The 13,424-nt window shown below is 33.8% G+C and overlaps 1 protein-coding gene across 1 annotated transcript; it reads left to right on the top strand.

Annotated features, from left to right (window-relative positions):
* The first annotated feature begins 2,733 nt into the window (after positions 1–2,733).
* On the top strand, positions 2,734–12,383 carry agmat (agmatine ureohydrolase (agmatinase)). Its single transcript, XM_056449526.1, has 7 exons — positions 2,734–3,190; positions 4,613–4,815; positions 4,903–4,951; positions 5,032–5,227; positions 6,498–6,677; positions 8,962–9,046; positions 11,521–12,383. The coding sequence occupies exons 1-7, from the start codon at positions 2,880–2,882 to the stop codon at positions 11,592–11,594; spliced, it is 1,098 nt and encodes a 365-aa protein (XP_056305501.1). The 5' UTR covers positions 2,734–2,879; the 3' UTR covers positions 11,595–12,383.
* The last annotated feature ends 1,041 nt before the right edge of the window (positions 12,384–13,424 follow it).

The raw sequence follows: 13,424 nt of genomic DNA, 5'->3' as shown, positions 1-13,424 counted from the left end.
GCTAATAATTCTGACCTTAAAATAGTTCATAAAAAATTTAAAACTGCTTTTATTCTAGCCGATATAAAACAAATAGAACTTTTTCCAGAAGAAAAAATATTATCAGACATACTGTGAAAATTTCCTTGCTCTGTTAAACATCATTTGGGAAATATTTAAAAAAAGAAAAAAAATTCAAAGGGCGACTAATAATTCTGACTTCAACTGTATATATTATGCCAAAACAAACTTTTATTTTGAATGTGCTTAATGGTGATTAATGTTTGCCCAGCACTAAAAAAAAATAAATAATTATTACAATCATTTTTTTGGTGCATCCTTATAATTCATTCAATCATTTTCACTAGAACATTAAAGATTTTTATATCATACTGTGGTCCTTGACAATTCTTAAAATGCAAATTAATATTTTGCATCAACACTTTGAGAGGCCAAAATACATACAGGCAAAACAAAATAGATATTCCAGAGGTTCATGGTCCAGACCATTCTGAATAAACTCAGGACCATTTGTGAAAGACCACGCTGTGGATTAACTGTTATAATGTTCAGTTTCTTGGCTTAGTGTATGGTCAGAATTCTCTACTATCCTCAGTGTTCATGTAATGTTGCCTGTATGTATTGTTTTGAATCTTAAAGTGATGCTGGTCATTAATTTGTGTTTTATGAATCCATGTTTTCAGCTAAAAAAATATCTTTAATGTTCTGCTGAAAATAAAGTAACCTTCAATCTTGGGTGAGGGTGAGTTAATTAACAGCAAATGTTCATTTTTTAGGTAAACTATCCCTTTATCACTGAATTAATTGTGAAAATTTATGCATTTGCACTTTTCATGTTATCTAAGAACACTTTATACTCTTTAACTTAACAGTACCATCATAATCATCATATTAAGAGGTGATATTCAGTTTAAACCAAATTAGTACAAGCATAATGAAATGCATTATTAGTGCTGTATTATATAACAGTAAGCACAATATTGCTTTTGAAAAGGGGATTCAAACAAGCAAGTTATAAAGCTGATGCATTTCTATTGGGATATTCAATGCGTTTTTGATTGCGCCATGAAATGCAGGTGTTGTTTACCAGATTTGCACTGATTGGAGTGATTGAAAAGGAATTTGTTTGATAATAAACTGGAAAGGAATGATATTATAGTTGTGTTGTGACAAGATCACTACTGACAATCTTTGGAATAATATGTTTAGATGAATTGTACAGTGCAACCAGACTGTGTGTTAAAATAAAGTGACTTGATTGCATGTTGATTTTATTGTGTATAATATGGAAAGCAGATAATGCTAAAAACAATAAAGAATTGACATTGTAAAGAACTAATGTTGTTTTGTCATTACAAATTGTTTTAAAACACGTTTGCTATTGATTGGCTATATTTGATTTTGCTTTTGAAATGCTCACGTGATTATTGCAGTAAATTATCATTGTAATTTTGCATTTCCCAAGAGAATAGCATGAGTAAAGCAGCAGGTATCTATTTTAGTTTTTAATAATGGTTCAATTTAATAAATGCATTTCAAATTTGCGTTTATAGTTTATATTAATTTCTATTTTAGTTAAGTTGATATTTCAAGCAAGTCATTTCTTTCACTACAGTTAGATTTAAAAAAAAAAAATGAAATAAAAATTCAAACTGTGCAGAACCTGTGGCTCCTGACAATTAATTGAGGTCTTATGATGCAAAACAATCCTTCTGTGCAAGAAACTGAACTTTATTTACTAAATGATTACCTCTAATCTACATACAGTCAAGAAAATAGTCTGTATAGTGCGCTCTTGATTGTCTGGAGCTTTGTTTTACTTGTTAATGTGTGTGTATACAGTGCTTAGCATATATGAGTACGCCCCTCACAGACTCATTTAAATTCATATTTTCTACAAGAAACTTTACAAAATCATATTTGTGCATATACATTAGATTAGTCAGTACTGAAGCCAAATCTGGAGCTTATCTAAAAAAAATAACTTACAATAACAGTCCAAAAATATGTAGCCCAAATTTATATATTAGTGGACATTATTAAATAAAACATTTAGAAAAGGGGAAAATCAAGAGAAACAAAAAAATATATAAAATTGTGTTGAAATTGGCTGTAAATGGGGCGCAGTGGGTAGCACGTTCGCCTCACTGCAAGAAGGTCACTGGTTCAAGCCTCAGCAGGGTCAGTTGGCGTTTCTGTGTGGAGTTTGCATGTTCTCCCCGTGTTTGCGTGGTTCATTCGGCTGTGGCGACCCCAGAATAATGAGGGGACTAAGCCGAAAATGAATGAATGTTTGGGGTTTTACCCAAATCTGGTTCAAGTCCATATCAAAAGCTTATTTACAAATATTATTCCCAGGAAAAACATGACGTGTTCAATACTTATTTTCCTCACTGTATAAATATTGACTTGTAAAAATGGAACATCATTGTGTTAACAAAATATGTCTTTAAACTCTTTGTGGAAAAAAAGGACCTATATCTTGAATATCCGAAAAAGGGAGTAAATCAAAAACTTTTTTTGTGCGGAGAAATGTCTCTTTAACTTATAACCACAAAACTCCATACTATTATAGGCTACTAGAGATGCAGAGTACATACTTTCTCTTCTGTACTAATGCAGAGTACATACTTGCTCTTTTGTACTAATGCAGAGTACATACTTGCTCTTCTGTACTAATGCAGAGTGACTGCACATGAAGTCCAGCCTCTCTTCACGCCTACTGTATGACTAAAGTTCACTTTCAAGACTTGCACTGCCACTGGCAGATAAAACTTTGCGTTTAACACATTTGTCAAATTTTGACATTTAAACGCATCACAGGACTCGTTTTCTGCATTCCTTGTTTTCTCCAGTTGCTGCAAGAGTTTGTTTTAAACATGTTGTCCTCGATCAGAACTGCTACTAAAAGTCGTGCGCTGTTTGCTGGATCTCAGGGTTTGAAAGCATTCGCTTCCCAGAAACTGGGGAAATGTGGAAAGCTGGACGGTCAGAGCAGTGTAAATGAGTCTTTCAGACGGCCGATGTCCGGTAAAAGCTTCAATGTTCCACCGAGCGCGGAGTTTGTGGCTCGGGTCAGCGGAATCGCGACTATGTGCAAACTGCCGTTCCAGGAGACCGCGGACGGACTGGACGCGGCGTTTATCGGGGTTCCTATTGACACCGGAACGTCCAACCGGCCCGGTGCACGGTAACAACGCTTGATTATTACAATTATTTGTTTTATGTCGATTTTTCTGATAAAGCAATAGCCTATAATTATGCAAAAGTGTTCAGATGCAAAAGCCTCTTAAGTGCCATCTTAAATTTTCTTCTAAAATTAGTTTTTATTTGGCATTCCTTTAATTATGTTCATTTTTTTCACGTTAAAGAGCACTTTAAAAAAATAGAGGTAAAGTTGGTTTTATATTCACACATTCGTTCAGTGACACACTCCCTATATATGGTACTTTGAATATTCAGTCTGAAATCACATGTAAGTATGACTTTTTAATTGACTGTAAATAGTGTTGTACTTTGATAGACATTGGCTGCTAATGTGATTTCACTTTTAGAATTAGCAAACAATACTTTTCTGAAATTATATTATCCAACCAACTTCACCCAAATCTTTAAAAAGATGGTTTTGCATCTGAACTCTTGAAAAAACACAAAATATTAGTTATAAAATGATTCAACTATTAATTTAAAAATGTTTGAAGAATGTAGTTCAAGTGCAATATAGCCTTTTAATCAATAAATAAAAATATTGAAAAGAATTAATATATGTATAATATTGCAATATGTATATTACATATAAATAATACATTATATATTATAATAATATGTAATATAATGTTTTTCTATATGGTTATTGTTATACAATGTTATATTTAATTTCTGTATATGTGTGTGTGTGTGGGGGGGGGGGGGTTGTGTAATATGCTGTATTTACAATATATATAATAGTTAATTTAATCATATTTGATAGATTCACTCATTTTCCTTCAGCTTAGTCCTTTTATTCATCAGCAGCCACCACAGCGGAATGAACTGCCAACTTAATCAGCATATGTTTTATGCAGTGGATGCCCTTTCAGCTGCAACCCAGCTCTGGGAAATATCCATCTACTCTCATTCACACATATACACTACTACGACTAATTTAGTTTATTCAATTCACCTATAGCGCATGTCTTTGGACTGTGGGGGAAACCGGAGCACCCAGAGGAAACCCACGTGAACACAGGGAGAACATGCAAACTCCACACAGAAATGCCAACTGACCCAGCTGAAACTTAAACTAGTAACCTTCTTGCTGTAAGGCTAACGTGCTACCCGATGCACCACCGTGCAGCCTCATGTATTTTATTTAGATTTTCTAATAAACCTGAATATTTGTGTATTATGGAAGTGTTAAATAAAATTGACTATGGAGAATTCAGAAAATGCTAGCTAGAAAATTAGTCGGCTATTTTTTCCAGAAATGTTTAAAATGTTCACCACAGAATGTTATTTAACATATCGATCGTTTGTGATTAAATGTTTATGACCTCTCTCTCTCTCGCTCTCTCTTTCATAAATGAATAAATATTCAACAGGGAGCATTAATGAATTCTTATACCCTCTTTAGGTTTGGTCCGAGACACATCAGGGCAGAATCTGCTATGATCAGGGCATACTGTGGCTGGACGAGAGCAGCTCCATATGAATCAATCAAAGTGGCAGATATCGGTGACATTAATGTCAACCTCTTTGACCTGAAGGACACCTGCAAAAAAATACGAGAGGCTTACCATAAAATCGTAGCCACAGGCTGCATCCCACTAACCCTGGGTGAGAATTACACAGATATTAAAGTTTTCAATCTTTTCTTAATGTGCATATGCTGAATCTCCTTTTCCACTCATCCTGTATTTCTAGGAGGAGATCATACGATTGCATACCCAATTCTTCAAGCTGTTGCTGAGAGGTTTTTGCAAACACTAAAGGCCTTTTGTTTGCAATATTAACTTGTATTAAATCTGAAATGCTGTTGTTTCTGTTGTTCAGACATGGTCCGGTAGGCCTGATTCATGTGGATGCCCATGCGGACACTAGTGACATGATTCTAGGGGAGAAGATCGGTCACGGGACACCTTTCAGACGCTGTGTGGATGAGGGTCTTCTGGACTGCAAGAGGGTCGCCCAGATTGGGCTCAGAGGATCTGGTTATTCTCCAGATAACTATGAATGGAGCCGAGCACAGGTATTATCGTGCTTACACCTACACAGACAGTATTTCTGAAATACTTGACGTTGATTGGTCTCAACATTCTGAGCTCAGTTAGTGCTCATGCATTTTTATAATTCATTTCTCAAATAGCAAACAGTGTTTGTGTTCTTCAACTTTTCTTTTTTATTATTTAAATAACTATATACACTGGTAGTAACCCACAAACATCGCTATAGGCTAGTTTTTAACAGCAGACGGTGCTCTGGGCTAGTTTTTAACAGTAGATGGCACTCTAGGCTAGTTTTAACAGCAGGAGGCCCTCTGGTTTTAGCACGCTAGGCTAGTTTAAATCCACAGTCAACGCTCTAGGCTAGTTTTTAACAGCAGATGTCAATCTAGGCTAGTTTTAACAGCTAATGGCGCTCTAGGTTAGTTTTTAACAAGAGATGGTGCTCTAAGCTAGTTTTTAACAGCAGACGTCACTGTAGGCTAGTTTTTAACAGCAGATGGTGCTCTAGGCTGTAACAGCAGATGGCACTCAAGGCTAGTTTTAACAGCAGAAGGCCCTCTGGTTTTAGCATGCTAGGCTAGTTTAAACCCACAGACAACGCTCTAGGCTAGTTTTTAACAGTAGATGGTGCTCTAGGCTAGTTTTTAACAACAGAAGGCGCTCCAGGCTAGTTTTTAACAGCAGATGGTGCTCTAGGCTAGTTTTTAACAGCTGTTGGCACTCTAGGCTAGTTTTAACAGCAGAAGGCTCTCTGTTTTAGCATGCTAGGCTAGTTTAAACCCACAGACATTGCTCTAGGCTAGTTTTTAACAGTACACGGCACTCTAGGCTAGTTTTTAACAGCAGACGGCACTCTAGGCTAGATTTAATAGCACATGGTGCTCTAGGCTAGTTTTTAACAAGATGGTGCTCTAGGCTAGTTTTTAACAGCAGATGGCGCTCTAGGCTATGACAGCAGATGGCACTCTAGGCTAGTTTTAACAGCAGAAGGCTTTCTGGTTTTAGCACGCTAGGCAAGTTTAAACCCACAGACATCGCTCTAGGCTAGTTTTTAACAGCAGACGGCACTTTAAGCTATTTTTTATCAGCAGACGGCGCTCTAGGCAAGTTTTTAACAGCAGATGGTGCTCTAAGGCTAGTTTTTAACAGCAGAAGGCACTGTAGGCTATTTTGAAACAGCAGAAGGCACTTTAGGCTATTTTTTTACAGCTGAAAGCTAAAGCTCAGCACAATTTTAGAACAAGTTTTTACCACATCTCTGTAACTTTATATAAACAGTTGTGGTGTTTCCAGGGTTTTCGTGTGGTGGAGGCTGTGGAGTGTTGGCACAAATCTCTGGTCCCGCTAATGGAGGAGGTTCGCTCTCAGATGGGAAGCGGTCCTGTCTATCTGAGCTTTGACATTGACAGTTTGGACCCTGCATTTGCTCCGGGCACAGGAACACCTGAGATTGCTGGTCTCACACCCATTCAGGTGGGATTAACCAAATTTTAATCTCTAACCTTATATAATAATATCAGTGTTTGATGGACCCTCTGTAGTATGCTATGTATGATTTAGGATCTGATTTACGATCTGACATCTCATCTGACTTGTACTTTACTGTTTGAGTAATTTAGATGACAAAGACCCCTGTACAGTTAAATTATTTGATTAATCTCTGTGTGATGGACCACCATATTAAAATTTAAAATCTATTTAGTTTCTTGTACAATGACTACATTCATACTGAAAAAAATAATAATAATTTTAAATGGGTACAAAATATGTGGAGAATATTTAGGATCAGTTAATTTTTGCTTATATTTTGTTTATTATATGAACTTTTTTATTTTTCATTAAATAAATATTTATTTATTTATTAATAAAGTTGTATTTTTGTCAACACAATTTGAATTTTTATTTGAATTTTATGTAATGAATTTCATGTAATAATTTAATTATTAATTATTCAATTATTTTGTACTATATATATATATATATATATATATATATATATATATATATATATATATATATATATATATATAATTATAATTATTTTATCACACTAATCTGCCTATTTTGTGTGATTTTTTTAATTTATTTATTTATTTTATTTTTTTCTTTCTAATACTGATGTACATTTTTATACTAAATGTAATTAATGAAATACAGTGCATCCGGAAAGTATTCATAGCACTTCACTTTTTCCACATTATTTATGTTACAGCCTTATTCCAAAATGGATTAAATTTATTTTTTTTTTTTCAGAATTCTACACACAATACCCCATAATAACAATGTGAAAAAATATTTTTTGAAATAGTTGCAAATTTATTAAAAATAAAAAACCTGAAAAATCACATGTACAGAAGTATTCACAGCCTTTGCTCAATACTTTGTAGATGCACCTTTGGCAGCAATTACAGCCTCAAGTCTTTTTGAATATGATGTCACAAGCTTGGCACACCTGTCTTTGGGAATTTTTGCAGATTCCTCTTTGCCGTACCTCTCATGCTCTATCAGGTTAGATGGGAAGCGAAGGTATACAGCCATTTTCAGATCTCTCCAGAGATGTTCAATAGGATTTAGGTCTGGGCTCTGGCTGGGCCACTCAAGGACATTCACAGAGTTGTTGTGAAGCTACTCCATTGACATTTTGGCAGTGTGCTTTGGGACATAGTCCTGCTGGAAGATGAACCATCGCCCATTGCTGGTCAAAGTCGTTGTTGTATTCATCTTTCCCTCTATCCTGACTAGTCTTCCAGTTCCTGCTGCTGAAAAACATCCCGCAGCATGATGCTGCCACCACCATGCTTCACTGTAGGGATGGTATTAGCCTGGTGATGAGCGGTGCTGGTTTTCTCCAAACGGTACGCTTGGCATTCACTCCAAAGAGTTCGATTTTAGTCTTATCAGACCAGAGAATTTTTTTACTTGTGGTCTGAGAGTCCTTCAGATGCCTTTTGGCAAATTCCAGGTAGGGAGTTGCCAAAAGCAGACAATCCTGTCTCGGAGGTCTACAGACAGTTCCTTTGTCTTCATGATTGGCTTGTGCTTTGACATGCACTGTCAACCCTGAGACCTTATATAGACAGGTGCCTTTTCAAATCATGTCCAATCAACTCAATTTACCACAGATGAACTCCAATTAAGCTGCTGAAACATCTCAAGAATGATCAGTGGAAACAGAATGTACCTGAGCTCAATTTAGAGCTTCACGGCAAAGGCTGTGAATGCTTATGTACATGTGATTTTTCAGGTTTTTTTGTTTTTAATAAATTTGCTACAATTTCAAATAATCTTTCTTACATTGTCATTATGGAGTATTGTGTGTAGAATTTTGAGAAAATAAATGAATTTAATCCATTTTGGAATAAAGCTGTAACATAACAATTTGTGGAAAAAGTGAAGCGCCATGAATACTTTCCAGATGCACTGTATTATTATTATATGTTTAATTTTATGTGATTAAATAGTTAATTTTATTGTAATTTAATGATTTAAATTAGTAGTTGAACTTATTGTTTTTATTATCATTTATTTAATTTTTATTTATTTTTACGGATCCCCAAGCACTCTCTTGCTAGTATGAAATCCCTGCAATTGGAAAGTAGCCAAGATTTCAGGCTCATGTTTGAGCAGCTCTTAGACTTTGTGAATGAAAGTTTAATATTAACTCAAAGCTTAAACTAGAGATGTGTCTTTTTTGTGCCATCTCAGCTCTTTTGCAAGTTTTGTTTAAAGAATTATGTGTTTTGAAATCTGCTTTCAGGGTCTGGAAATCATCCGAGGCTGTCGAGGTCTTAATCTCGTAGGCTGTGATTTAGTTGAAGTTTCTCCACCTTACGACACCACAGGTAATGTTTTCTCTTCAGTAAATAACCCAGTTAAAGGGTCATTTAGACCTCAAATTGAAAATTCTGTCATTGTGTACTTATATTGATTAAAAAAATGTTAATGATTGCTTTAAAACACCTGTCAAGAAATATAAAAAAAACTTAATCAATTATTTTTTTATTTAAAACTAAAAATAAGCAAAATAATTGTTTGTTTTTCAGTTTTCATGTTCAAATACAACTGAAAAACATTTAAAGTGACCCGTTTTCTGATTAACAACTATAATGCAAAATAAATTGCATATTATTAGTGAACTATACTGCTACATTTGCTTGTACATAGGTGATTTAAGAATTGTGGGTACATTTTGTGTCTCAAAAAGAAACCTTTTATTATTCCTTCATTTTCTTTCATATTTTCAGGTTTTTAATAAAAACACGAATTGTAAAGTTACTATTTAGGGACAATTTGTCTTAAGAATATAAACTTAGAGACTCGCACTATATATATATATATATATATATATATATATATATATATATATATATTTTTTTTTTTTTTTTTTTTTTTTTTTTTTTTAATATATTTTTACCTTCTAAACCATACATCCAGTTTAAATTATCTTGAAATAATCAGGTTATATTCTTTGGTTTTTAATTATATAATTTCATTCGTAACTGTAACAGCACAGCTATGAGGCACATTAAAACTTTTGTTTCCTGAGCACTGGCTGAACCAAAGTGATGCAAATGCTATGAGCACGGTCTATTGACTCTTCCTTTGTTTTTGGGTGAAACTCTAAGGCCAAAAAAAACTTTAGTTGATTAACTTGTGTGGTCAATAGCTGGGGAGGTTTCTAACACCCATATGCCGTTTATCGTGCTGACTCCAATACTTCCTTTACATACTTTGTTTAGCCACCTAGCCACTCCCCTCCTCCTAAAAACATATTATAGACTTGATTTTAGACTTGTGATAACTCGCAGACTGCAGACCTGTAAAGCTCTTGCAGACTCCTGGACTTCTTGAAAACGCTGTATGACTGCAGACTAACCAACACGTCTCAAATAAGAAATTCTGCTTGTTTTCAAGTCTCCTGGACTGGGTTCTCTCTTTCATTCAGTTAATTTTTTTACAACACCTTGTACGAAACATCTACTTTCTCTATTATTTGTAATTTCCTTAATAAAAAAGTACATTTTGTCTGTCACATCGGTTATAAAAAGGCGTAACAATATTTAATGGACTCCTTGAAAATCATGTCACTATGTTAGCTGTGTAATTTAGACAGCATTTAGTAACAAAATCAAATGTTACATTTAAACATTTCAAGTGATTTAATATTATGAATAATACATAACTAGGGCCAGAAAGAATCTGCGGATGTTTTTTGCTATTTCTGCTGAGAATTTTGGTAAAAATCTCCGGATTTATTTTGAGAGTGTCATAACTAAAACCTTTAATATGTGAAATAAAAAATAATCTCTTTTTAACTTTAATTTAATGTTTAAAATGCAAATCCAATTAGATTCACTTGATTTGGTAAACAAAGCAAGTCTCTCATATAATAGATCTACTAAAATATTACTGTACAAACTGCATTGTACATAAATCAGATGAACATTTTCATATTAGTCAATATTATTACTGTAATTAATAAAAAAACTGAATAAATATAGATTTACACAAGTAAATACGGTAAACAGAATTGATGATGGGCTAAACATCTGCGGAATTCTGCGCGTGCAGATTCCGTGTGGGCCTATACATAACATAATGGATTGCGTTTACTGTTATAGACATGTTTTTTTTTTTGTATGTCACTTCAGTTTAAGGAAAATGAGTGGAAAATGTCTAAATGTACCCACAATTCTACAATTACAATAAGATTAAAATTCTGTTGCTTCTATTGTAATATTTCTCTTTATTTTGGCATGTGTTTAACATTATTTAAAGGTCCCATGAAATTAAAATAAAGTTTTTTAGATGTTGGTATAAGTATTGTTAGTTTTTAGGATATCTATAAGCTAGTGCGCACCAAAACAGTCATAAAATTCACATTTAGAAGATATAAAACTGATATAAACATGTAAAGCTTGTAGTTTGTCACTTCTGCCTGAATGGATCAATGGTTTTATTCACCTAATACTTCAGTTTCTCATCAAATCTTGACCAATCAAATGCTCTCTAGTATCTTACATGCCCCGCCTCTTTCAAGATGCTTTACATTTGATGTTCTTGAGCTCAACTGTTATCTCTGGCAGAGTGGTGATAAAGCAAAACGCTATTGGCTGTTTTATTAAAAGGGGAGGAGCTACACTATGTCCAGTCCTCTCTTCGTATTTTGGTTAAGATTAAGTCAAACATCGAATAAAAATGCACATTTCAAAGCACTTTAAGGGACCTTTAAATGAAAATAATAAATTAAAGCAGAATATTTGATTATATCTCCAATTTTTAGTTCATATCTGAGCCTTTTTTTGTTTCTTCATAGGAAACACTGCTTTGCTCGGTGCCAACCTCCTCTTTGAGATGATGTGCGTCCTTCCTAAAGTCAAATACTATTGATTGCTTTATTTTTTTCTAAGATGATCTTGAAATATTCCAGGTAATTGCACAGTGAAATTTATAATCTGTACATGATTCATGTACAAAATCACTATTAACCTTTTTTTAGAAACTGATACCTTTATTTGGAGTAGCAAAACTTTCGAAAACAACAACAACAACAACAACAAAAAAGACAATTCCTTAAAGGAAATGAAATAACAGTCGCTGCACAATATTATGGAAATAAAGTTTCACGTTTATTAGATCATTTAGTTTTAGATCAATTTTCGTAAAATGGTTACATTGACACACGGGTACAGTGTTAATGTTACATACGCATGAAATATATTTAGTCGTAAATAAGCCATGAAAATCTGGCATGATTTATTAATGCCAACTATCTTAGATTTAAGATATTCTCCAGTGCATTGCTAAATGAAACAAACGATAAAATCCTAATATCAATACTGCATCAAGTGTAATGCATGTTCATAAATAAGCCATGAAAATCTGGCATGAGTTATTAACGCTGACTATCTTAAATTTAAGATATTTTCCATTGCTAAACAAACAAAACATTTTTTAAATGCTAATATAGTACAATATCAATACTGCATCATAATGTTAATGAATGTTCATAAATAAGCCATGAAAATCTGGCATGATTTATTAATGCAGACCATCTTAGATTTAAGATATTCTCCAGTGCATTGCTAAATGAAACAAACAATAAAATGCTAGTATCAATACTGCATCATAATGTTAATGAATGTTCATAAATAAGCCATGACAATCTGGCATGAATTATTAATGCAGACCATCTTAGATTTAAGATATTCTCCAGTGCATTGCTAAATGAAACAAACAATAAAATCCTAATATCAATACTGCATCAAGTGTGATGAATGTTCATAAATAAGCCATGACAATCTGGCATGAGTTAAATGCTGACTATCTTAAATTTAAGACATTTTCCATTGCTAAACAAAAAAAATTGTTAAAATGCTAATATTGTACAATATCAATACTGCATCAAGTGTAATGAATGTTCGTTGAACACCATAGGAATACATGAATATTATTAATAATGGAAGACTTGATGTGGATTAAACTCACCCACAACTTTGTATGCATATGTGATAAATACACTAACTCCAACTAACAAAACAACTGAAATGCATAGTAGAAAACACGTTCATGTATTTTTTCTTCATGTACTGTTCAGATACGGTTTTGCATGCCACTTGAATGAAAACTCCAACGGGAAACGATACATAATTCTGGCACTATTTGTCATTCTTTAAGGCCTTTCCTGCACTTATATACAGTAGCTGCACTGTGAAGCTGAACGTGACTGTAAAGGCTGATAAAGACCTTCACTTACACATTTATCAGACCCATATGATGTTGTTACATATACATTTAATATAATCATGTAATTATTTACAGCTTGTGACTGAAGCATTTGGCTCATATTGTACAGGTATTGCTGTAATGTTGTGCTAGTGTTTCTATCACAGGGATTGGCAATGCTAAGGCTATGTCCACATGTACATGGGTGTTTTTTAATGAAAGTTTTCACCGCTTTCGTTAAAAAAAAAAATCTCCATCCACATGAAAATGGCAAAACTGTGTTAAGGGCACACTGAATCAAAAGGCGGTATAATAATGACACTTCTATGCTGAGTTCACACCAAATGGGGAATTAAGTATTTCCACAAGTAAATTGCATACGAGTCAATCCAAACATGAGAACAGAGGTGGATTACTGTCCCGCAGTGCAAACTACACATTTCTGCAGATTTCACCCAGTCAAATTCAAGACTTTTTTAAAGACCATTATGAATG

This window comes from Danio aesculapii, chromosome 23 (genome assembly GCF_903798145.1).
Source record: "Danio aesculapii chromosome 23, fDanAes4.1, whole genome shotgun sequence".
Classification (NCBI taxonomy): Eukaryota; Metazoa; Chordata; class Actinopteri; order Cypriniformes; family Danionidae; genus Danio; species Danio aesculapii.
This window is presented reverse-complemented; position numbering and strand designations above follow the sequence as displayed.

Coding starts and splice junctions, on each gene's coding strand:
- agmat (XM_056449526.1), top strand. CDS start 2,880: ATGTTGTCCTCGATCAGAACTGCTACTAAAAGTCGTGCGCTGTTTGCT. Junction 4,816..4,902: donor CTGCATCCCACTAACCCTGG/GTGAGAATTACA, acceptor CTGTATTTCTAG/GAGGAGATCATACGATTGCA. Junction 5,228..6,497: donor ATGAATGGAGCCGAGCACAG/GTATTATCGTGC, acceptor TGGTGTTTCCAG/GGTTTTCGTGTGGTGGAGGC.